At 42.5% G+C, this 25,396-nt stretch overlaps 3 protein-coding genes across 3 annotated transcripts in view; 1 reads left to right on the forward strand and 2 right to left on the reverse strand.

The window, feature by feature from the left end:
- The window catches only part of nup133 (nucleoporin 133), a 426,297-nt gene that overhangs the window by 391,557 nt on the left and 9,344 nt on the right, over positions 1–25,396 (forward strand). The window contains exons 2-11 of the mRNA XM_073494865.1: positions 21,632–21,810; positions 22,163–22,278; positions 22,438–22,541; positions 23,168–23,401; positions 23,559–23,729; positions 23,858–24,013; positions 24,247–24,317; positions 24,451–24,598; positions 24,885–25,035; positions 25,177–25,331. Coding sequence (XP_073350966.1) covers positions 21,683–21,810; positions 22,163–22,278; positions 22,438–22,541; positions 23,168–23,401; positions 23,559–23,729; positions 23,858–24,013; positions 24,247–24,317; positions 24,451–24,598; positions 24,885–25,035; positions 25,177–25,331 — 1,434 coding nt within the window. The 5' untranslated portion in view covers positions 21,632–21,682. The remainder of the gene's footprint in view (positions 1–21,631; positions 21,811–22,162; positions 22,279–22,437; positions 22,542–23,167; positions 23,402–23,558; positions 23,730–23,857; positions 24,014–24,246; positions 24,318–24,450; positions 24,599–24,884; positions 25,036–25,176; positions 25,332–25,396) is intronic.
- capn9 (calpain 9) lies at positions 1,514–12,310 on the reverse strand. The gene is made up of 20 exons (XM_073463459.1): positions 12,031–12,310; positions 10,970–11,039; positions 10,753–10,871; positions 10,286–10,419; positions 9,801–9,969; positions 9,593–9,676; positions 9,328–9,413; positions 8,248–8,325; positions 7,593–7,753; positions 6,982–7,139; positions 6,065–6,273; positions 5,511–5,547; positions 5,339–5,419; positions 4,678–4,735; positions 3,974–4,038; positions 3,731–3,799; positions 3,456–3,534; positions 2,758–2,874; positions 2,127–2,185; positions 1,514–1,951 (listed from the first exon to the last, which is right to left on the reverse strand). The coding sequence occupies exons 1-20, from the start codon at positions 12,229–12,231 to the stop codon at positions 1,925–1,927; spliced, it is 2,061 nt and encodes a 686-aa protein (XP_073319560.1). The 5' UTR covers positions 12,232–12,310; the 3' UTR covers positions 1,514–1,924.
- taf5l (TAF5-like RNA polymerase II, p300/CBP-associated factor (PCAF)-associated factor) lies at positions 14,737–20,798 on the reverse strand. The gene is made up of 5 exons (XM_073478965.1): positions 20,670–20,798; positions 19,965–20,106; positions 19,349–19,453; positions 18,452–19,212; positions 14,737–18,092 (listed from the first exon to the last, which is right to left on the reverse strand). Exons 2-5 carry the CDS (start codon positions 20,101–20,103, stop codon positions 17,295–17,297), a joined length of 1,803 nt encoding a protein of 600 aa, XP_073335066.1. The 5' UTR covers positions 20,104–20,106; positions 20,670–20,798; the 3' UTR covers positions 14,737–17,294.

The raw sequence follows: 25,396 nt of genomic DNA on the forward strand, positions 1-25,396 counted from the left end.
CTATCTGTTAATGTAATAACGTGTTGTTTTCCTTCAGGGTTGACACCAGTGTCTTCACTGCTCATTATAGACGATGCACTCCAGAACATGTGAAGGATTGTTGCTGATAAGTGTTACACATATTATCTATTTCTTTAAACACAATGCATTAGCCCATTACATAAACAAATAAAGACTTGATTATGTCCTAATCATGATATTATTCTGCCGTGTTATTTCTCCTGTGTCTTTGGCTCAATAATCAATTAAAAAACCTGCTGGATTATCTGAAAATGCATCGTCACAATGCTGAAAATAATGAAAAGTGTTTGTGTTTGGAAAATACATGTTTTTTGCAGGACAGAAAAAATTCAAAAATTAAAGTGCACAGTCAAGGGAATAAACAAATTGCTCTTTAATTACAGTTTAATGGGCAACTTTTTTCTGATTTTATTTCTAAAACCCTGGCTGAAGGAGTGGTGCAGTGTGAAATCAGTACTTTTACTTAAGTAAATGATCCTGATACTTCCTCCACCACTGCTGGGAGCTGATGGCTAACCCAGAATAGGTTCTTAGAAAATGCACGGGTGTAAACCTCGTTAGCATTTTTAATAAGATCTCTTGGACTCTGCTGAGAAAAGTGTTTTCCAGCCAACATGAATACGTTCACTCTGGTGTTTTTCCAAACTTGACCTGAAGCATTACTGCAGTGAAATGTTGCAGATCCAGTTTTTCCAGTTCAGTCATGAACCCAGTCGACAACCTGCTGTCACACCGACACTCCTGCATGTTTCTCATTTTTATGTTCTTAAGACTTATTGTCTGTTTTATCTAAACATCCCCTATTGTGGTTGCAACTTAAGGAAACATGTAACACTGGTCGAATGTAACTAAGTACATTTACTCAAGTACTGCACTTGAATTTATGCATTTATTATCAGATCTAATAATTGGCCAGGCCGCTAATCGATCAACCCAGAGAATACAATAATAACATAAAGAGACTGAAGCTAAAACAGTGTTTCAGACAGAGCTGCAGCACTGGACAGTAGGAGACAACTCATGTGTTTTGAGCATTAAAGCATGTTAACATATTCTGGCAGTAACCCAAAATAAAATCATGAACCTAAAAATGAGCAGAATATTTCTCCTTTAAAATGAGTCACACATTTACCAGCTGCAACATTCAGTTGAGGAACACATCAATGCATCAGTATACACATGGATGCGGGAACTCGTGGGTGCTGAGGGGGCTGCAGCACCCCCTTACACGAGGCTGTAACATATGCCGAGTTTACAAGAAGGTCCAAATAATTAAGAATTTGACGTTGACAGCATTTAAAAAAGTTTGTAAAGTTTCTTCTTACTCAACAACTCATAGAATTGGGAGATTTTATAATGGAGTCTGGGGAATTTCTGTCCCTCTTCCTCTCCATGCTGTTGTTGACTGTAGTTGACGTGGCTGCTTTGACCTGTAATATGATGGTGCTCAAGTTTGCCATCTGCTGTTTACAACTGATTACTTTATTAAATAAAATGAATAATCCATTAATACTTTAATTGATCATTTGACATGAAAACTCCAGTTAAAAGCAATGTGGAAAATCATAAATAAACACCAAAGCATTCAATGAATCTGAATCTTCTAATCACAAAAACCTGTCAATCATTTCAGAGCCAGAAGTTTTATTCAAAACGTATTTCCATTTATGTCAGAAGGAAAATAAAATAAACAATGTTTTGCAAACTGCAGCACCTGATCCCCACGAGTCAGTAACAGACAGTGTCTCACATTACCTGCTCAGAAAAGGAGATACATGTTGAGATCCTGACACATAAAAAATAAAAGCATATTCAAAAGTCATATTTCAGCCTGAATACTCAGCACACTGCACATTACGGCCATCTGTTGTGTTTTGATCTTCTGGTGGCTTTCAGCGTCTCCTCAGACATTCATCGACAGCAGGAGGAACTGTGAGATGAAGATAAAATGAAATAAAAATAACTGCGTTGCACTGAACTGAACATTACACGATGAATTTGGTCAAGTTAAAGGAGAAAACATGAAGCGAAACAAAGCTTGTGACGAGAAGAACAATCACAGGACCTGAAATAGATCCCGCTGAGAATAAAGGAGGTGGATTTACCTGCATGATGTTCATGTTCACACTACCCCTCCTGGATTGCTCCATAGCCTGAAAAACTCCTGGTTGACAGAAAGAAGTTCAGTCAGCACAAAGTGGCAAGTTATGCTTTTAAAGGAACAGTTCACCCAAAAAATTAAATTTCAGTCGTTGCCTCTTCACCCCCATGCTGATGGAAAGTCAGGTGAAGTTTCGTAAAGCGTAACAAGCAACCAAAAAAAAAAAACATAAAATGGCTCCATAAAGCTCATCCAGCATAATCCGAGTCTCCAGGAGCCCCGAGAGCTTAAACTGATTTGAAAAGATGTTATTTACACCCCTGATGTGTGTTTTCATCTTAAAAAGAGTGTAAATAACATCTTTTCAAATCAATTTGGGATCTCGGGGCTTCTGGAGACTCAGATTAAGACTTGGATTACAGCAGACGAGCTGTAAGGAGCCATTTGATGTTTTTTCAGCTGCTCATTACACTTCACGAAACTTCACCTGACTTTCCATCAGCATGAGGGGAGGACATGACGGCTGAACTTTCACTTAAGGATGAGTTGTTCGTTTGTACTTGGATCATTTTGAGGCCTTAATGTAGTTAGTTACTGGAGATCTAGTTGACGGTTTTATTGTAACGTTTACGTACTGAACATGTTCTCCAGACGGACGATGCAGGTGAGGTAATCGTCGAAGTCGATGTCGTAGTTGTCGTCAGCAAACCTCAGGCAGACCAGCTGCAGGAGCTGGTTGTTCAGTTGCATGCCTTCATGGGAACAAATCAGCAACGTGAGCCTTTTAGACCCAAACACATCCAAACACTGAATCTTTTTCAAAAGCATGTGCCTTCTTATTTTTATGGGCTGCAGTGCTTTTGCTTCTATCACCTCTGTTAGTTGTTGCAATACGACTTTTATCACTTTTACTTAAATTAATACAGCTGCTATGACATGTTATTCTTATGTAACTACCTTAAAATTAGTGAGGGATATTGGGATATAGATAAACAATCAAGTGAAATATAGATATCCCAATATCCCTAACTAATTTTGAACAGAACTTGAAATTTTGAAAAACTGAATATTTGAATGGATGACACATTGATTATATAGCACATTCATGTATATGTTAACCTTTCTTGTATTAAGGAACATGTTAAACACATGGAAAATATATATGGGAAATAGGTTTGACTTGGCTTCCTCTGGAGCCACAAAAGGCTTCATAGTATTCACATATGCAGCAGTACTCCTTAAGCCTTGTAAACACACTTTAATGTGTAAAATTGGCGGCGTTGCCCTTTAAGAGTTTTGCACTAAGTCTAAACAGCATTGGGTCGACTCTCACCTGCAGCCTTGAGAGCGCTGCGAAGCTCGTAGGAGGACATCTTGCCTGAGCGGTCGGTGTCGAAGGACAAAAAGAGCATCTGCAACGACAGAAGTTCAACTTCAACAGCCTGAAGAACTACACTCAGAAAACACCACCATCAGAGCTGATTTAGAGCAGCTAATACAGGAATGTAACTAAGTACATTTACTCAGGATCTGTTCACTCTTAGTCACAGGATCTGAGTACTTCTTCCACCACTGATTCACAGTTTTACCACATAAATCAACACGTACAATCCACTTCTTCATCTTTTCCCAGAAGACCTTAAACTCTTGGAACTCGATCTTTCCTGAGTTGTCCACCTGGTTTACTGTCAAGGACAAAACTTCACACTGTGGTAATCAGTTTATCCATTATTTCATAATCATGCTGTTCTATTCACTATAATATCCAATAAACGTTGTGTTTTAAAATCTTATTTCAAGGAATAACTATGGACAAAGAACAACAAGTCGGTCAGTAATGTGGAAGGATACGTCCATCAGGTTGATGATACTGTGGCAGGTGCCGAGAGTCAGACCGTCAAATTTGACTTCCCTTCCTGAAGATTAAACAGATAAAAACAATTGAACATCATCAGCAAATAAATTCAGTAACATTTCATGATGACTCCAGATATTTAGTCACTTAGGTTTGGTTTTTACAGTGGCCCTGACATGCAAATCTCAACGGCATTTAGGAAAACATAACAGCAAATGGAAAAACATTTGAGTTGTTGTGTTTTGTTATTTGACGTTGCTTTGATGTATTTGTTGTTCTGTTGTCCTATTTGCGCTTTATGTTGTCCTATTGTTTTGTTGTTGTTGTTGGGTCTTCAGAGTTGCCCTTGTGATGTTATTTGCATTTATGTTGTCCTATTTGTTGTTGATCCTTTTTGCTGTTGTGATTTGCACTTCAGGGCCACCGTAACACACAGTACAACGACTGGAGATTGTAAAACTGCTATCCTGGCTCCTTTCCAAGGGTTACATGCAGAACTCTTAGCTGGGAGTATTGACTTCCTGGAGTCTCTGATAGTTGCCTAACAGCTGCTCAGAGCCAAGAAATAGGCCTGCAGGCTGTCAGAGCAGTGAATACAAAGTGCTCATGTTTTCACAAATAGTGAGAAGAATAATCTGTGTAGAATAAATATTAAACAAAAGACTGAGTTCGTCAACAAGTGAGAAAAAAGCTCACTTACGTCTGCTGAGGACGCCGTTCAGCATCTGTTGGAGTTCTCTGGCAGAGATCGCCCGGTCCTGTAGAAAAACCAGGGTTGACATGAAAACTTTAATTTCATGCAGAACACAACGCCTGCCTATCTGGGAACACTGGTTATCTAGAAATCTGAGTTTACAGTATTTAACCCTAAATTCATATTTGTTGCTCGATGGAAATAAATGTTTGGACCCTTAAGTTTCAGAAAATCATCCAGATCCCATCATTGCATAATATTATAGCTGATTTTACAATGTTTTAGCCATTTGGAGGCTGAAAAAGAGATTTCCTACCATAGTTATGCAGATGATATTCAATTCTCTGTTTTACTAAATTGTCTCAACTCTATAAAAGATTGGATGGATATTCACTCTCTTTTAGCCCTGCTGTTGATGCTGAGCAGGTAGTGTACGATCGGTTTATCAGAGCTTGTTGATGAAATCTGCTTTCTGAGCCAAACAGTACTAAAACCAAAACAATAAGCTAAAAAGAGCTACAAAAGACTCTGTGGAGCTGCAGGGCTGCTGATAATTCTTCTCTTGTTACCGCAATTACACAGAGCCACTGGATTCATTGTTATTATTAAGAATAAGTGTTACTCAGTCTGTAATTTTGCAGGTGAAACTTTTTGCAGGTTTTCTTACCGGACCAGCCAGCTGCTCAAACAGCCTCCTCAGGCCTTTCTCCTCGTCTGATTCCTCCTCTGGCTCGCTGGGTGGGGCCGGCTGGAGGAAACAAAACAGCAGCACATCAGTACGAACAGACAGGACTGACTGGTTGATTGACTGACATTCAAATCCTGGGTGATCTACTTACATCTGGGAGGTCAGCATCAATCGTGGTCCCCATCTCCCTGTGGAGGAGAACCACACAAATGTGAGTTGTGATTTGATTCATGAAAGGCTTAGTGGAAAAAATAAAACGTCAACAGACAGGAGAGAACTTCAGACTTTATTCCTTCGTTATGATCTTGAAGCTTCTAAGTTAGTTAGTTATTTCAAATTAAAGGTGAAATGTGTAAGAGTTGGCCACCTCTCGAAGGGCAGCATATCACCAGAGTAAAAGCTAACTGCTGCTAACTCATGTTGTTAGCTAGTTGGCTCAGTTAGCCATGCAGCTAGCAGGCTGGACTGAGAGCTGGGAGTGGTATTATGAAAAACAGCGGGCTGGGGCTAGCTGGTTAGCATGCAAACTTCAGTGGATATCTCTGCAACACAATACATCATCGTCTTTGAAATAATGTCAGAACTCTAATTTATTTGCATTCTGTGTATAATTTTAGTTGATTCTCAAATGTTTTTAAACTTAAATTCTTACATATTACACCTTTAAATAACATTTAAAACTTTATCTCTAAGCTGAGCACTCACAGAGCTTTGGCCTGCTTCTCAGAGAAGATCCTGATAAGGAAGTCGGCCTCATGATGGGGCTTGAAGGTGGTGGGGACCAGCAGGTATTTCCCAGGAGGCATTGTGAAGCGCTCCGACACCTCCCGCATGTTGATGTAGGTCCTGCTGCGAGCTTTGGAGCCATTGTAACGGAAGAAATCTTTCCCCACTTGGTCCACTTCATCTGGAGCCTGAACAGACAGAGACAGAAAGAAAAGGACTTTAATTTATTCTGTTTTAAAGTGTTACATGATAATTAACACTTAAGTTTCTAAGTGATGATTATTAATAGAATGTGATGGAAGTACAAAGCTGATAGATGCAGGATTCTTAGTTTATTTAAAAAATAAGGAGATGATTCATTGACAAAACAATGTTACCTCAAGGTCCAATTAATCTTTCTGAAACTTTGTATCATCATCATCTGATGTTTCCCCAGAAGTTTTAGTAAAAGGCGACAAAATGAAAAGCAACTTCAACTTGGAATATTATTGGAAACATTCGGGATAATGTAAGTACACAATTCAACACAATGTAAAACAAAGGTTCAGTCGTTTTTAGACATTATGATGCAGAAATGTTACATATTTTATCTTTAAATGGCTTGGGGTGTTCCACAAGCATCCACACAAGGTCCACTTTTATGCTGATGATACCATCTTGTATGTCCCAATTGATTTCAATGAGACTTATATATAAGTATAAATATTACTGAAGTAACTACATAATTATAATAACATGAACATAACATGAACAATAATTCTGCATTTCACTTTCACTATCAGCTACATCACTATCAGGAAACACTTGAGTGTAGATTTTAAACCTTGTTTATCAAAACAGTGTTGCTTTTTCAAAAAAAGTAACACCATTAAAAGATTGTCGGGCTTCCTTCTGACCTCGTACACTGCAAAGCCGATGGTCTCCAGGTCCAGACCCTCCTTCCTCAGCTTTCGTCTGTTCTTCTGCATCAGAGCGATCACCACGCTGCACATATCATCATCATCATCAGCGTCCTCCAGCTGCAGCTTGAACTGTGGGTTGGTCCAAAATGTGTCTGTGGATCGAAGATGCAGAGATTTAGATTGAAGTCTGGGATGAAAACACCAACTGAAATAACTTGACTTTTGAACAGTTTAAGGCCAAAAAGCAACCAATCAAATAAAAAAACTAAAAAACTAAAATTCAATTTACTCTCACTAGCTACTCTAGTCAGAAGCTATGTTAGTGCTTCTTACATTGATCTATAGACACTGAATTGTTAAATTTTCCTGCCTGAATTTTTTAATACAAAAATAAGCCTGCACATGAACTGTAACTGCCCCCACTAGTTTTTCTAATTAAAAATCCAGGTGCTTGGGGAAAAAATGCCATTTTGTGACCTCGAAATAACCCTGCCTGAGAGAAACAGGAGCATTAAACTCCTAAAAACTAAAAGTTATCTATGTCCTTAGTTATTTACACTAATTTAGTACATATAAAATAGTCTTCTCATGTCTCGGGGTCTCACCGATGAAGTTCCTGCAGCCTCCAGCGGTGGCGCCGCGGATCCAGTTTCCTTCAAATACGTTGACTTCCCAGTGGCGCTTTGTGTTGTCGGTCAGGGAGTCGGGGGTCATGTTGCAGATCTCCACCTTGTTGTAGTTCCTCTTGAAGTCCTCAAACTCCATCCTGAAGTCACAAACACAATCACCGTCATCTCCAAATACGGGGAATTCAGCTTCGTCACATGAGCTCCAAACACATCGCCTCCGAGTTTAGCCAGGGTTGTAAAAAGTACTCAAAGGTCATACTTGAGTTAAGTCAAGATATCGTGTTAAAGTATTACTTAAGCCACCCACACAAACAGTAGTTGAGTAAAAGTCTTAAAGAATCTGATATTAAATGTACTTAAGTATCAAAAGTAGTACATGTAGGTATATAATGTATACTATGGGTCAACATTCAGCATTTTTCTGATTGTCAGAATCAGGGTTTTATTTTAATCCGATTGTCGATAAAATAATTTAAAAATAAGCTCTGATGATTCAAGTAGTCTGCAAAGTAACTGTTGTGCAGTAAAAAGTACAATGTTTTTTTGCATGCAAACATACTTAGACAAAGTTGTGATTAAAAAGTATTTGTTAGTCTTTAATTCTTTAACTGGACCGGATTCATTCACTCACCAGAATTCACCGTCATCCATTGAATTCTGCAGGATGCGATTTTTTTCCGCCGAGTCGACATAACTCCACTCTCTGGAACTGAAACAGAGAAAACGATCTGTTAGAGAAGTGACAACAACATGCTAACAAACATTAATTAATTAATGTTTTTCATTTGAAGCATTGTTTTAAATCTGTTAAATCTGGAGAAAAAACTTTATATTTACTTTATATAAACAGCTAAATAGGGAAATGGTCTTTTTTTGGTGTGAGGAGGTCGTCTCAAATAAAAAAGTTGCTTTTGGAAAGCCGCTTAAATCCTCAGGCAAATTCCTTAAAAAACAAACTTAATTGTCAATTTCAAAAGTGCTTTAAAGGAGCACTCTGTAGTTTTGTTGAAGAAATGTTCATCAGAAGAGAAAGATCTTTACTGACTGATTTTTTTTCTGCTTAAACAATTAAATAAACAAACTATTTGTTTTCATGACTGAATAAACTGAATAAACAACACAAGTTTTACTTTGTTTATACAGTATGTGGAGGACCCTGCCACCCTTCTAGCTTCAAACAGTGTTCTGGGACCTTATTTTCCTCTGAGAACAGCTTCTTAATTCACTTATGGAAACGTTTCTCAGTTTGTATTATTACCTCATTAATATTGTAAATATTAAAATTATCTCTAAAACTACATAATGCTCCTTTAAAATGTTTTTTTTGGGGGGTTTGTTTTTTGTTTGATCATTTATTACTTTTGTTTATTTACCCATTTCAAGATGACAGCAACAGTAATTTTCCTCTTATGTTTTGTTTTCCAGACTGAATTAAATCACTGAATGAACGGATGCTACATGGACACGAAACAACTAAAGAGATGTGAAATAGCGACTATAAAATGATAAAATGACTACAGAAAGACATAAATCACCTACAAAAAGAAGCAAAACAACCGCGAAGACGTTTAGTCACATCATTGATTTGTTTGACTTTCAGTCTGGATGTTTTGCTCCAATAGGAGAGATGAGGGTTTTTAAAATGTCTACAAGTACATTTTTATATTCTGTAACACATTTTTTCAAGTGTTCTGAGTATCTTTGTGCTTACTCGTCACTCCAGGGGCCGTTCCACTCGACCTGACCCCAGGGGTTTCTGACCCGGATCAGCTGGACCGGCCTTCCTCTGTAGTTCACCTGAAAATCAGACAAAGTGAAAACGTTTGTTTTTTTAAATCAACTTTACTCGCTCATTGTTTAGAAGAAAAAAAAACACAATCTTAAACTTTTCTCATTGCACAACTGGCTTCTTTACACTTTCAAATGAGAGTGTTTGACTGCCTCAATATGCAACTTGTATAATTTGTATTTCTCACCTGCTCCAGGCCGGTGATGGAGTAAGCGTGTCCCTTCACCAGGCCGGTGGACGTCTTGGCCTCAGACTCTGCAGAGCTGCTGATCTGAAGGAAACCAGAACAACAAGAGAGGTTTGAAACAGGAGAACTCAGTTAACCTCTGATACGAGAGGTTAACAATAATTTAATGGTATGAATAAGAACATTTTCTCAGCGTTGAAGTCTTTACATCAATAGAGCATCCCATCATGGAGCCTCTGTCCAGGGCCTTCTTCATGATGGAGAACAGGTTGTCTGGAGCGTTGTTGGTCTCGTATATTTCCCCCACACCGCCGGTGAAGTCCTCCATGGCCTCCATGGTGCTGCCGCCCTTCAGGGACTCGTAGCTGCCGTGCAGTCTGAAATAAACAGGACAAACATCAGCATTAAAGATTAACTTGAATTTACACACAGCAAACAAATTAAGATTATTAGCTGATGGCACAAATCCTGAGGGGGGCATGAATATCTGGGTAAATCTGTAATCTCAAAATCTCAATATTTGTTGAGACGCATCACTCAAAACTGTAAAGATTCACACTATATGACCGTCAAAGACGTCAGGACACACAGGGAATACTGCAGTGATATTTCTGAGAACATTTGTGCTCCTCAGTATAAAGCATTTATATTTGTCATCTGTCACTCAGGAGATATAAAATGAGGTGTAGTTACTTGGCGTAGGCTTTTTCCAGCAGGGCGCTCCAGAACTCGTTGTTGGAGGCGGAGTGAAGCATGATGAGCTCATTTCTCACCGACGGCAGCCGGTCGTCCACCACGATGTCCAGCCATTTGTTGTGTTGCCAGAACTGAGGGAGAAACACAGCACGTGTCACACAACACTGTTAATTCACTGCATACAGCTCATTATTTCTTATCTGTAACACACACACGTTTGTTTTGTGAGGAGAAATCACAATATCCACTGTGTGAACCTACAGTTTCTCTGCCTCTCGTCACATCTGTCTTTTTAAAAAGTTTATCAACCTATTGATATTGTTAATATAATTCTTTACCAGTGTTGTTTATTTGTGACACACTGGACACTGAAATGTCTGAAAAGGACCTGCAGGAGTACAGAGACATCAGCCAATAAACCATCTCCGCTCAGTCTGCAGCCAATCAGCCGGCAGTGAAATCACCTGGAAGTGAAAGATGCCGGCGTATCTGCGGTCGAAGTCCTGATCGTGGGGGATGACTCGGGCCAGGGTGTCTTTTTTGAGGGTCAAGGATGCGATGGCTGCCAGGAGCCAGCAGTCGCCTGTGGTGACAAACAGGTGCATCATGGGTAAATAAATGAAATATGTGCATATGAAAAAGACAAAATGCTTCATGCAGATTTAACTTGAGTGTACAAACCAAGCTGTCCTTGGCAAATATCTGTCCTGTTTACGTCGCCTACGATGAACTTTGGGTTCTCGCAGAGTTCCTGAGGAACAGGTGAGAAACAGGAAAAGAACAGGTTAGCTAACAAAAAAAATATTAATGACAGTTGACAGGTGACACAGGTCCCTTTGATAGGTGTGTTCACATTCCAGGTCTATTAATCAGCCTGAAATCTCAGTCACTGGAACAAAAAACACACACACACACACTAAATGCAGGCAGCTGAAGCATTTACTCTGAAGGAACGCCCAACAGAGAAATGTGTCGTCTTTGTACAGAACATGAGTGGTGAGTTTAGTCGGGTTGGTGCTGAGGGCAAACAGGCCCGGATGCTGTAAACGTCCTGTAAAACAGTGATTTTAAGTTACATAAAAGACAACGCTTAACAGAAAACAAGCAAGAAGATCAAATATCTTTCATAAAAAAATTAAGAAAGGTGAAAGAAATGTCTTAATTTGAAGCTAATCAGCTAAAACCAGCTACTGCAGACAGTTTTAGTGCATAACACTGAATAAAGTCTGCATACGGAGCTCAAAGTGAGGAAACTGCTCCTGCACTTGACTTCTATTTACACCGTTTTCCAGCAGAACTGGTTCTGCCGCTGCAGCTGGACTAATGCTTGTTTGCGGTTCTTATAATGAAGGAAATAAAAACCACCTTCAAATAAACGTAATTCATTCATAATATCAGTGATTACTGATTGTCTGCCTGTTAATGCTGCTAAAACTCCAAGTGCCACTTCTTAACTGGGTTTCATGTATTCAGGTTGCACTGAACCAGAGTTTAGTTCAAGACTTCAGTGCGAATATGACCAGTTTCTGACAATAAAAACAACCAGAGTATTAAAGCAGGTGTTCACCAGTCATAAAACATGAGTGACACAACCACAAATCAGACCAACAGTTCACCAAGAAACCACAACATTTCATTCATTCAGCATCTCACAAGCTGAATTTGACCCGAGACATTTCCAGAACTCGTCTGATCAGAGCGTCCTGAAACTTATCATCTAAAAACGTAATGTGCCTACACACCTTTGGCCTCTTCCATTCAATATTCACAGGAACACTCTGGCTGAAGAAGAGCGAGGAGTCGGTGGCGGGGAAGTCTGGATCCTCAAACAGGACTCCTTTCTGCAGACATTCACTCCTCAGCTGCTCGAACGACTTCCCATCCGACTGTGTGTCCTCGGCCTTGCTGGAGCCCCTGCCGGACAGCGTGGACTGGAGAGGCATCTTCTTCCTCTTCTGGGAAGAACCTCAGTGAGTGGAGTAGGAGAAGGAGCCGTGAGGTGTTGTGTGATGGAGCGAGTCGAGTGTGTTGATGCAGGGACGAGCCTGTCGGGTCGGTAGAGCTGGAAGGTACACACCCTCCAGACAGAAACTGGTTTGTCCTCCTGTGGCAGTGAGCCTCGCCCCTGCTGACTGACTGTCACTCTCTCGCTCTCTGGGCTTGGCCCTGCAGGAAACAATTCATTCCTGATGGTTTTGCCAACAGAACCATTAAATATCAATGTTCACTGTCTCTCAGTTCTGGTGCATTTCAAGAACCACAAAAGTTGTTGTTGCTCGTTTAAATGTTCTGCGAGGGACTTTTAACTGGCTATGATACAGTGCCAGTTTAATCCTGATGCCTCTAAATGACCTCCAGAAGCAAACAAGACCATCAGTGAGGCAAATGGCTGTTTTCTATAGTGTTATTCTTAAAGGAACAGTCCACCCAAAAATGAAAATTCAGTCTTTGTCTCCTCACCTGTCGATGAAAAGTCAGGTGTGGTTTCGTGGTCCCAGAGGTGGGAAGTGACGAAGTACAAATACTTCATCACTGTATTTTTCAGGTATCTGTACTCGTGCACCCACTTCAGAAACTTCACCTGACTTTCCATCAGCATGGAGGTGAGGAGATGATGACCGGATTTACTTCTGCAGCAGTAAAAAGCAACATCCATATTAATGCAGCATTAATATAAATCCAAAAACATCAGATATAAAAGGAAAACACAGAAACATTTGAATGACTTTCACTTGTAGTTGAGTATTTTTACACAGTTCGGTATTCGTAGTTTTACTCATGTAAAGGATCTAAAAACTTCATCCACCACTGGAGTTGTCATGGTCTCCAGATGCTGACATTTCCTTTCACACCACAAAGACAGGCCGGTGAGGTTGGGGTTGACTGACTTAACCACACTGTGCAATGTGGTTGTCTGTCTATGTGTGTCAGACGAGGTGCTCCACACCTGTCGCCAAAATAAGAAGTATTTAGACTTCCAATAAAGACAAGAGGAAGACACAAAGTGACTGCTTCAGTCTGGGTTCACAGAGCAGGAGAGGGGTCTTGTCTCGGGGTCATGTCGGTGCTCAGGGGCCCATCGGCTCGTAAAACACTCATGGTTACAGATCACAGAGGTATCGTTCATCTTACGTGTCTCCCTTCCTCCCCCGTCTCTCTTGTCTCTCAGTCGGGGTGTGCCAACCTCGTCTCTGCTGCGCCCTGCCACCTACACTTCTTCTGTCTGTCACCTACAACATCCACATTCCTGCTGCAGAGTCACTGGATTCCTCACATAGCTTCAGATGAGTTACGTGTTTTGTTCTGTCAGATCATCATCTGTGAGGCTTCGCTTGCACTTTATACACACATCTAATTTGTCAATGGTCATAATGTTTGGATGCAATGTGACCTCAAACGCACAGTATGTTAATTCTGCCGCTCGATCAAAAAACACAAGAAAAGATGTTTGCAGAGTGTCGAGCAGAGCTGCAGCTGTAGATCCAGACCGTCTGGAGGAATAAACACCCGGAGTCACATCAGACTCTGTTCTGATCCGACGGGAGGAGAGCTCAGAGATTACTTTGTAACTTCTTGTATGTCTCTTCTTGCTATCTTACAGCCAATTCACAGTCAATTAAAACACATCGTTACCTTGAGTGAACTGGATTTCTGTGGGTTTGAACATTGTTCACTCAAAATATAATCATTTGTTTTTGTTTTCTGTGATGAAGTATAAGGGGACTCAACCCTGAGGTTGTAAAATGATAAATACATGAACTTTAACCCTTGAGAAAATAAGATTTTATCAGGGATTACAATGAAAAACACTGATCGTGGTGAATTTTCATTAACGGGATAATTGGTGATATCCTCACAAGTGACTCGCTCGATAACGTACAGTCCCTATATTGATTTCCTGATTTTAAATTGTGACAAAAGCCGTCCTCATTACAAATCCTAAACCTGTCACCATTGCTGGAAGTTAGTTTTCCTTTTTTCTGGTTGTTTTTTTAACGTTTTTTAAAGTCCCCATACTTCAGCTGTTGAGAACGCTTCAATACTGTTTTGCTGTGAAGCTCCAGAAATGTTTCGTGAAACATACGAAGCTTCACCATCGGACTGAATCTTAATTTTTGAGTCAACTGTTCCTGTTCTAACATCAACAGTATTTATTTAAAGGTTAGCTCAACTTTCTGTCATCCTGATCATGATAATATCATATTCAGTTTGTCAAGAATCAGTGAGATCTGTGTTACCAGACTGCAGAGTGAAGGATTAGATGACCTGTATAACCAGCTGACCCAGATTTAAAAGGTTGTGTTGATGTGTGTCCCGTCTATCCAGTCTGATACGTCAGCTTTAACAGCATCTGTATCAGGATGTTTTTTAATGCAGTGGAGCAGAAACAACATTCACAGGCTGAGAGGCAGCACGTTTAATAAAAAAAGGACCGACTGAATCATCCGTTCAAATATATTCTGTTATTTATTCTTTGTTTTGGGCAACAGGAGGGAACAAATGTTTACTGACAGAAATAAAAAGGACAAATTCCAGGTTGAGTTTATAAATGAAATATTCAAAAACTAGAAAAGAAAAATCCTCGTCACACTTTGAATTTATGAAAACAATTCAGAAATATTAAATCAGCTTCTACGGCAGCTTCTTTAGCCCTCATTCAACACAACCTGACTGGCAACTCTTGGTAGCCAAAATATTACAAAAATACAGTATATTTACACTTTTTAAGCATTGCACAGCCTTTAATTCTTAGAAATTTCCTCAACAAGGCTTTTTACACTCTTTAAACTTAAAACTTATAACAGGCTGACTCAGACAAAACAACAGCAGTGACTGCTGCTGTGAGAAGAAACAACCACTTCCTTCGTTCACTTTAGTTTCTATGTTCCAACTTTGAGAGCCTTTAAAACTCTGAATAGTCATGAAACTCCACAGGCATCAATGCAAACTTTCTTCTTGTAAACGTCCCACAACAGCAAATTCATTGAGGCCCTTTTCAGACCTGGTACAACCCTCCGTCCTGAGTGATCCGATCACAAGTGGACTGATTCACGTCCATCAGTTCACACCTGACATTAACATGCGCCTCGAGTGACCACTTGTTTTTTTACACAAAGAAACAACTTGACATATAACATTTGACAAATTTACAAGAAGGCCCACATAAATAAGAATTTGTCATTGACAGTGTTTGTCAAAGTTTATAAAGTTTCCGCGACTCAAAAACTCCTAAAATTGAGCATTTTCTTAAGGGAGTCTGGGGACAAAAAAGTTGCCTATATTGGTTAATTAACTGTAAAATGTGAGATGTTTAGCCTCAATAAAATGTTTCTTCTTTCATAAATTGAGTGTAAATGGTGAAATCAGTGTAAACAGTGTGTTCAAACAGCTGCTAAATGTTGGCAGGTCAGACTTTAGCACTTCAGACACAGAAGCAGACAGGCTGGTGCAGCCATGCTGCCACAAACTGACACTTTCTACAAGGAAACACACAACTTACTGTTTTCATTTAATGCTGAATTTACAGGAAGGCACCGATGATTCAGAATTTGTCGTAGCCGTTTCACAAAGTTTCTCCTCACTCAACAACTCTTAAAATCAGACGATTTGTTAAGGGAGTCTGGTGATATTGCAGTTACTAGTTCACTGGCTGAAATCAGTCCTCAGTACATCTTGGGGGCGTTCACACCTGCCCACCTGTGATCGGATCACTCAGGACGGATGATGACACCAGGTCTGAAGAGGGCTGAACTGTTGCTTACGTGCTAAATGCATTTCAGTCATGGAGAGTGGGGAAGCAGATGGCAGGTTCAGTGGGTCAGGCAGGTGACACCAAGAGAACTTTAAAGGAACAGTCCAACATTTTGGGAACAAGCTTCGTTGGTGTCCTACCCAAAGTCAAATCAGAAGATTCAGTTTCATCTCAGCGCATCCAGTAGATAAAAGAGTCCAGAACTGGGACTGGTCATCGCAGTGGGTCTTAAACTGTTTCAGGTCAAAACTGAGACATTTCAGGGCTTCAGGTGGTCCTCGATTTAAATTAAAACTTAAGGGCAAAGTTGTTGTATTTCAGCTTGTGTTTAGAGAACATTTAATATTCTAAACTTTGGATTCTTTACAGAAATCATGTTTATATTCTTTAAAGTAATGTATCCAAATAAATATTAGTTTTGTTTCCTTTAATAAAACTCAGGTATCTAATCCGCAGTAGAAGCAAAGAATGGGTTGAGCTTAGCTTCGCACAAACATGAAAGCAGGACAGAACTGTCAGCCTCACTAAATCGAAAGTAGAGAAATACGACCTCAAGCTCATCAACATGTGTCTTTTTAACAATTTCAGAATTATAATGTCGAGGTAGTGTTTTAGCTATTTAGCAGTTCCTCCTGTTTCCATTATCTGTGCTAAGCTAAGCTAAGCACATCCTGAAACGGTCTCTTTAGTGCACGCACAGAGATTAAAATGACTCTGGGTAAAACAGCGAACAAGTGTGTTTCTCAAAATGTCAGACTGTCTTCTACACATGAAACGTGCTGAAGGAATGTCAACATTTTTATCTCCTTTCTGGGTCAAACTGATTTTTGCAGATTTGTTTTTTAATCCAACAAGAACTATATTTTATAAGATGCTCTTAGATCATAAATCGTTTGTTTGACTGCAGAGGAAACAGTCCGACCACACAGCTGAACCAAAGCTTTACACTGTTTACTCACTGGGTACATGAGGAACTGAGGACTTCTTTAATACTGACATCTAAAGAAGATGTGTTGGTAATTAGAAAATATAACCAAAGACAAATGATCATTCATCTAGAAATGAATATCTAACCCAGTTTTGGAAGAACGCAGCTGTTCTATGCTGAAGACAAACGTCTGACTCCCATCAGGTGGTGACAGTGAACCTCTCAGAGAACACAACAGTCTGACTGCTGACAACATCCTCCAGCAAACATCTGGAGATATTCCAGCTTTTCTCCCAAACATAAACACAAAGACCGGATCGCCGTGGCTACTGTTCTGCTTTCTCTTGTGCAGTTCCCGTCACCAGCAGCAGGTTGCAGGCCATGAACTGGACATTCAGCACGTTGCTGGTGTTTCCAGTGTACAGTCCCACCAGCTCGCTGGACGAGCCGTCGGCTGGCGTCCCGCCGTGGGAGTTCCGGATGTCCCACACCCGAACTGAGTTGTCCATAGACGACGACGCCACCAGGCTGCTGTCCGGGCTGAAGGACAGGCTGGTGACGCTGTCTGTGTGTCCCCGCAGGTCTTTGAACAACGTCCCTGAGGCTAAGTCCCACAGCTTCACCCTCTGGTCCTCACCAGCGGATGCCAAATACTTCCCGTTAGGTGAGAACGCGAGTGACAGCACTGGGCCACGGTGGCCAGTGAAGAGGCGAACAGACGCCCCCTGCTGGGTGCTCCACAGCCGGACAGTCTTGTCTGTGGAGCCGGTGGCCAGGTAGTTGGAGTTAGGGTGGAATTTGACGCAGTCGACGTCGGCAAGATGTCCGGCGTAAATACGCAGCGGGTAGGTGCGGGAGAATGTCCAGAGGCGGGCCGTGCGGTCGTGGGAGCCGCTGGCAAAGTAAAGGCTGCAGGGGCTGACGTCCACGTCCCACACCGGGTAGACATGGCCCTGGTAGAGCGCCGTGTTGGTGAAGCTGCCCAGGTCCCAGTAGCGGATAGTTGTGTCCTCAGAGCAGGAGAGGAGGCCGGAGCTGTCTGTCAGGAAGGCGGTGCGAAACACGGGGCCGCTGTGACCTCGCAGCGTCTTTATCTCGCTGCCGGAGCCGTCTTCTTCATCCACCTGAGGAGAAACAATGCAAAAATGTGACATCTGACACCAGCTGTTGATTATATTCTCAGTCAACAAATGTGTCTATATAATGTCAGAAACGATTGAGAAAACTGTCCAACTTAGTTTCCTAAAGACCAAGAGGACATCTTCAAATGTCCTGGTTTGTCCCACAAACTGTTGAAAGCCCAAAAATACCTAATACATATTATAGAACATAAAAAACAGCGTTCACACTAAAATGGCTGAACCAATGATTTTGGCCTCCTTTGTTTGACATATTGAACGTTTGACTGTCACAATCTTCACTACAACACTTCAACACATTTAAAACAACCATCAGATGATATTTATCCCCTCAGTCTACTCACTTCCTCCTCCAGTACGTCACAGGCCAGGTGGATGAGCGACACGTCCGCTTGATGCGGTTTGGCCTTCAGCTTTCTGGCTCGGAGGCTCCACAGCTTCACCGTGGAGCTGTCAAAGCCGGCGGCCAGCAGCCGGCTGTCGGCCGAGACCTCTGCGGTGTTCAACATCTGCTCCGTGTGGTGGAAAGCGTAGAAGCACACGGTGGTGAGTGTGGGGGGGCCTTCCCGGACTTTCTTGATGCAGTCCTGCAGAGCCTCCAGGGCTGCCTCGCTCTGTGGGATCCCTGCTGGGACCTCCACCCCCTCCCCGCTTTCTGCCCCGTCCACTCCTGCCCAGGAGGAGGTGGAGTTTGGTGCGTTTGTCGCCCCGCCTGCAGCTCCATACAGCTGGTAGTCTGTACGCCTCGAGGCAGTGACCTCCACCTGCAAGTGCGTGCTGAGAGCCCTGCAGAGGGCGCTGTTGTCCTCGCTCTGCAGGTAACGCAGCAGGTAGCTGTAGGCTGGCTCCGTCAGGTGAACCACGTACTTGTGCTCCAGAAAAGCACTCAGCTTGGGGTTGGCTGCTACATCCTGAGCGGTAAGAACATGGCGGAGCTGCTCTATAGTGGCACGCTGCTCACTGTCCTGAAGAAAGGCACTGTGGAAACGACTGTAAAAGCCATCTACTGCCCCCTTCAGGCCGCAGTGCACCATGTCCAGGTGGAGGTAGACGAAGAGCGGGTAGAGGATGCTGCTCACCTCCTTCGCCCAGGATATTTCTGTTTCTGATTGAGAGGAAATAAAAAGTAGTCTGAGGGTTTTGTCATGACAAACAAGGTAATGACCCATAAATATGATTTCACACACTCATCGTCAGCTAAGGAATTCAGTGACTGTGCAGCAGGAAGGGGAAGGTGATACCTGACAGAAAGGAGCGCAGCCTGGAGAACTGAGTCTCATACTGCTGTGGGTCGGACTGGCAGGGCGCAGCCGTGACGATGTTGGCACAACCTGACTCTGTCTGCACTGCTCAGAGAAACAGAAAGAGGAGACGAGAAACACATCATGTAAGTGTGAGCAAAATATTCATGATGCAGAATGGCTCTTCTCAGAGTCAATAGATGGTGACACCCTTGGAGGATTAATACTGTACTTCGTATCGTGTGTGTTTTATCTGATTAAACCTTCGCTCAGGATTGTGTGGCTGTAGGCGAACTGGACTTAATAGACTTTTGTCTCACTGTAGTTGCAAGCAGGTCAAGCAGGTCTAATCAGCTACAATACCTCAACACACATGTCTGGGTAAATAGGTCATGTAGATTATGAATAATACTGCATCATATTATAAAATTTGATCATACCAGAATGCTCTGTACCTTAAAACCAAAGGAAATGTAGCTGCTGAATAAATTCAATGGAGTAAAAGTAAAAAGTATACGTTTCCCTATGAGGTGTAGAGCTGGTGTTCATCTGATCTGAAAGATAATGTCTGTATAGCAACACTTTCATCTTCATCTGTGCAGGCGGCCCAGCTCACCTGTGAGGCTGGCAGCCATCTCCTCAGCTGTCTGAAAGAGCTTGGCTCCTTTCAGGGAACCATCCGTGTCCACATACTGCCTCCGCTTCAGGTACTGAGCCACGGCATACTGGATCTGCTCAGTGCGAACCCGCTTCATGACCTGAAAACAGGCGGATAAAAGTCACACACCTGAGAGGATTCAGGAGGGAATACACCTGCACATCACGTCATCTCTCAGTCTGTCAAACACGACGATCATCAAGCACACCAAACGGCTAAAAACAAAGAAATTCAAGCAGTCGTATTACTGTAAAAGGCGCCGCATATGTGTTAAAGTGCTTTAAATCCGGTTTATCATCTCCATGACAATATTAACCCTCTGGAGTAAAGCATCTCCCCAGCAGCTAATTAGCTAGCAAAGAAGCGAGCTAATGTGTTTACTAACGCAAACGACACTGGATACTCCTCCGCTGACAGTCCAAACGAGCTGTAGCCTGAGACTAGTTTGGAGACGACTGGAGACGCGCATTAATCCAGGATAAAGCAGACAGGTTTCCATTTTAGAGGAGGATGCTTGAAGCGAGCTAACCGGCTAACTTAGCGCTAGTGGCAGTGGGCCTGGCGGCTGCAAACTTTTAGCGGGATTGATCCGGTTCCGTAGCACCGCCGGTTAAAAATCAGCACTGCCCGCATATCGTGCTGTTCGCCGCCGTCCTTACTCACTGTTTGCAAGCTGGGGAGGTTTTAGTGCCGCTCAGTTTCCAGTAAAAGCTACGCCGCTGCCTGTCGTCGCCGCTCCATCGTGGTTTTCCGCCCACCGGTCAGCCTCCATCAAATCATGCTAGGTTAGCTAGGTTAGCTTGGTTAGCTAGCTCGCCGCTTTCATCTTTGATGGTTAACAGCTATCGTTAATCGACTCGTCCGCCTGGCTTTCGCTTATCACTGCGACGGTAAGTCTATCGACGATCTGCTACTTATGTCTGGATGGGCGTTTTTTGTTTTTTTTTGTTTGTTTTTGTCCGCGGCGAAATTCAAACCAAACTCCATTGAAAAATGAAGGAAAATAAGCGCCATGGGCCGATGCGAATTTCACCAAACAGCTGATTATTTCAATAAAGTGTCAACTGTTTGGGAGCAGCTTATATTATAACACCACCAATAAAAGTATAAAAGGCCAAATTTAATCGTAAAAGGCGTCACTTACTAAGCGTACCCCGCTGACCAATACAACTTTAAATTGACACTTTTTCAAATGCAGTTTGGAGGGTAGTCTCTCAAATAACACTCAACGCCTCATTCGCGTATTGATTAGATATAGATAGATTACATGTTATGTGATTTAGTGACGCATAATAAATAATTCTATATTACACTGAATAAATAGGACACACCCAATAGAAACATTAGTGCTTTTAATAAATATAATGCAGGCTAGTGCAGAATCAAGAGCTCTTTTTTTAATATTTATTGAAGTATAATAATCATAATCATAATAAACATTTTTGTTGTGAAGTTTCTTTTAAAACCAATTAAAAATGGTTAATTCTTTGTAAAAACGTCATTTTGGCGATGGGCGGGACTTTCCGTTGACGCAGCGATGACGTATATTTGAAGCGACGGCGCCGCGCGGTGTTTGGAGGGGATGTTGCAGTGAGTGTTGGCGGCATTTGAGGATTTTAACGGTTGAATTTGACAAACTTCTCGACTGTTGAGCTGTACGGGGCATCGCCGCAGGCATGTTTAGCCCCCGCACCACCCCGGGCTCCGGCCGCAGGCAGCAGGGCAGGACCACCGGGAGGAAGAGCCTCTCCGGTGCGGCCGCCGGTCTCCTGTTCTCCCCGCGCAGGACGCCTCTCTCGGCGAGGTGAGCGGAGACGCTTTAACTGTTGTTTTTGTATATTCACTCGCCTGCCTGTTTATTAGCTAACACTAATTCTGTCTAATACACCACTCCTGTTATAAATAACACATTCATGAAGATTATGATCCTCAGTTTTGTTGTTTTAAAGAGGCATTAATTCACAATCATTTTGGAGGTAGTCACCAGTGTGTGGTGCTCTTGATGCTGACTGACAGGTGTTTTCTGCTTCAGTTAACTATTAGAAACATCTCTCAGTGAAGTATATTAAAATGCAACAGCACCACCAAGAAGTTGTAGCTCAATATTCAGCTGATGGCCCAGAGGCAGCTGTTTTACTCTACATGTGTCCCACCAGGTCAACACCCACCAGAGTGCAGAGCCATGCAGCTGCAGATTCAATCAACTACGATGTGCAAACCTTCGGCTCATCACTGCCAGTCAAAGTGATGGAGGCGCTGACGATGGCTGATGGTAAAGGAAACCTCATCTCTGTTTTGTTTTTTTTCTGTGACATGTCAGGGGTGTTGGACCAACGTCTCCATGTATTTCCATTGATATATTCATTGTTGATGTCCTTCTCTGTCTGTCAGTATTGCCACTGAATCGTTCTGTGTGTGTCGGTCCCTCTAGCTGATGACCAGATTTCAGTGAAGGTGAATGAGAGCGGCTGGGCCTGGATGGTCTGTGGAGAGAAACTGATCATCTGGAAGATCTGCCAGACCGCCGTGGCCAAGGTAGAGTTCAGCCACTCTCCCACAGAAAAGATCCAGAAACTAAAGCTGCAAGTAGCAAAACGAAACAAAACATCCGCCTTCCAGTTCAGAGATTTGATCACATAATGAAAAAGTTGCAGCGACCGTCACAAAAATTGTTAGACATTTAAGTATGCATAGTTTGGGACAGGACGCAGTTGACTTTTTGATCACAAGAGAAAAATGTATTAAGAGAGAAAAAAGTAAGTTGGTACGTCAGTCGGTCCTGTCTGTGAAGTCAGGCGAATGGGCCTGAAACATATGAACAACAAATCTTTGTTGTGATTGTTTTTCGTTGAAAGTGAGAGGATTTAAATACCATTTGTCCAAATATTTGTTTTTTATATTTACTGCTGCATGATGGAAGTATTTGTATCAATACTGGAAGAGAGATCGATCGACCTTTTGATTGTTTAAGTCAGTTAACAAGCAAGAACAGCAAATATTCTCTGATTACAGCTGCAATGATTAGTTAATAAAACGAGGTCGATCAAAAGAAAATGAATCACCAACTAAACGAGTAATAATCTGTTAATTGTGTCAGTCATTTTTAGGCAGAAATGTCTAAGAGACTTTGAGATTTAAACTATTGGTCACTTTCCCTGCAGTTGTCAGTGTGTAAGGAGCTGCAGCTGCCCAGCAGTGAGTACAACTACACAGCCGACCTCGTGGCGGTGACGTCCGCGGCACCTCTGGAGACGGCCGGCGTTCAGTCCATCTCCGTCCTGGCCGTGGCTGTGGAGGGAACGGCTCGTCTGTGGCCCAGCCTGGCCAAGGAGGGCAACTACACAGAGACTGACGTGGACCTGGGAGATCTCTGCAACTTTGTTATTGCTGTCAGAGTAAGTAAATGAATAAATCCGAATTATTTTGATTCCTTTTCCGGTAAATCCTCTGACCTCTCACAAGCTCTCTGATACAGCAGCCCCTTTCTTATTTGTAACCGAACATCCCTGCGGTTGTTTTCTCCGTCTTTGTTTCTGAATTTTCTCCTCTCAGGGTGGAAGCTTCATCTTGTCCTCAGAGAAGAATCGGCTGTTGAGAGCGAGTGTGGATTCTTCGGGAAAGCTGCAGTACCGAGCCCTGCTGCAGGGCCAGGGAATGCTCTCCGGCATCGGACGCCGCGTCTCCAGCCTGTTCGGCATGCTCGCCCCACCAGCCAACGACACAGTGAGTCACGCTAACAGATTCAACTGTACAGAAAGTTACTAGAATCTATAAAAGTAGAAAATTCCACTGGTGTTTAGTTGTAGATGTGCACTACGGTGGTTAGCCTGACTCTGTTTCTTTTCCTGCAGCTCCACAGTGTGCTGTGGGTGGGCGGAGCCAGCTGCCTGTACACGCTGACCAGCTCCAGTCTGAGTAAATGGGAGCTGGACGACAGCTACGAGCACCAGATCCTCAGCTGGGACGCCCAGAGAGCTCTGACCGAGAGCATTGCAGACGCCATCTGGGTCAGTACAAAAACACAGGTGGTCATATATACTGTATATCAGTATAAGAGTGTTCATGAAAGTAGGTTTTATATTCTAACGGGAGGTAAATTATGCAGAAACTGTAACTCAAAATATAGTTGAAGATCTTTTATTGAATCAAATCCTCACTTTAATTCTTAATATCCTTTAAACTATTACAGGTAATTATTTGTGTAACTATGTTACAATTCTCAACATTTCTCTCCCACCAGGGTTCAGAGAGCAACTACGAGGAGATGAAGGAGGGAGCGAATGTGACGTACCTGGATATGAAGCTCAGCCAGTGAGTGTCACTTCCTGTTGATTGACAGTTAAAACATCTTAAGTTAGGTGACATTTTAGATTCAAAATTCAACAACTGAACAATGTCTTTCTATTGATTATCATTCGGGATGCACTGATTTGTGTGTTTTCAGAGCCGGCCTGGTGGTTTTGGCTGCAGCCTGGCACCCGTCAGACGCTCCGTGCCTGGCTTACTTCTGCCTGGTCACCCTGCAGGACAGCGGAGCCGCCATCTCCGAACAGTTCACCGTGGAAGTCACCAAGTACAACCCTCCATTCCAGGTCGGTCCTGATCCTCAAATGTGTTGGAAACTATAGATATAAGATATTTGAGGCCCACTTCATGTCATCCAGGCAGCCACTGATGGGGATTTATGGTATATGATGATGTTGGGTTTCCTTTTTCCCAATCATACGTTTTTAAAGGCGAGGAAAGTTTGTGTATGGATTACAGATTTGTTAGATGCACTTATTCAGCGGTTGTAAGGGACTGCAGTCCTGTGGTGATGCTGTTATTAGATGATGAAGGTTAACGCTTACATTTTGCCCACATGTCTTGTTTCCTCAGAGTGAGGAGGCCCTACAGAACACACGGCTGGTGCTGCCACAAATCCCCGGCTGCACCGCCTTCCTCTACAACGAGGAGCTGGTGTTTGCATGTTCGACTGGAACCAGCAGGGGAGGACTACCTGATGAGAAAATCAGTTTTAATTCACCTGGTGAGAGAAGAAACCTTGGGTGTCTAAAAGAAAAATACTCTAAATTGGAAAGAAAACATGTGAAATCAAACAGACTCATAAAACATCTAATGAAGAAACACTGAATGTCTCTGCCTGATGTCTTCCTGTCTGTCTGTCCAGGTGATCGTGTGCGTGGTGGAGGCTGCTGCGCCAACCTGCCGGTGTTTTTCTCCCAGAACAGCGGCCTGTTGGCGGTGGTGGCCCGGGAGAGCGCCTCCATTCTGCCAGAGACCATGGAGGACTCGCTGTTCTCCTCGCTGGCTGCAGCTCCAGAGGTACAAGTCAGACTGGCAGCAGCCCGGCGCCTGACGAGTGACGGGCTACACGGGAATAACTGAGC

This window comes from Pagrus major, chromosome 1, assembly GCF_040436345.1.
Source record: "Pagrus major chromosome 1, Pma_NU_1.0".
Taxonomy (NCBI): Eukaryota; Metazoa; Chordata; class Actinopteri; order Spariformes; family Sparidae; genus Pagrus; species Pagrus major.

Coding starts and splice junctions, on each gene's coding strand:
- taf5l (XM_073478965.1), bottom strand. CDS start 20,103: ATGAAGCGGGTTCGCACTGAGCAGATCCAGTATGCCGTGGCTCAGTAC. Junction 19,213..19,348: donor GCTGCGCTCCTTTCTGTCAG/GTATCACCTTCC, acceptor CCTCTCAATCAG/AAACAGAAATATCCTGGGCG. Junction 18,093..18,451: donor GTGACGTACTGGAGGAGGAA/GTGAGTAGACTG, acceptor GTTTCTCCTCAG/GTGGATGAAGAAGACGGCTC.
- capn9 (XM_073463459.1), bottom strand. CDS start 12,231: ATGCCTCTCCAGTCCACGCTGTCCGGCAGGGGCTCCAGCAAGGCCGAG. Junction 5,548..6,064: donor GAGAAGCAGGCCAAAGCTCT/GTGAGTGCTCAG, acceptor TCTCCTCCACAG/GGAGATGGGGACCACGATTG. Junction 3,800..3,973: donor GTATCATCAACCTGATGGAC/GTATCCTTCCAC, acceptor ACAGTAAACCAG/GTGGACAACTCAGGAAAGAT.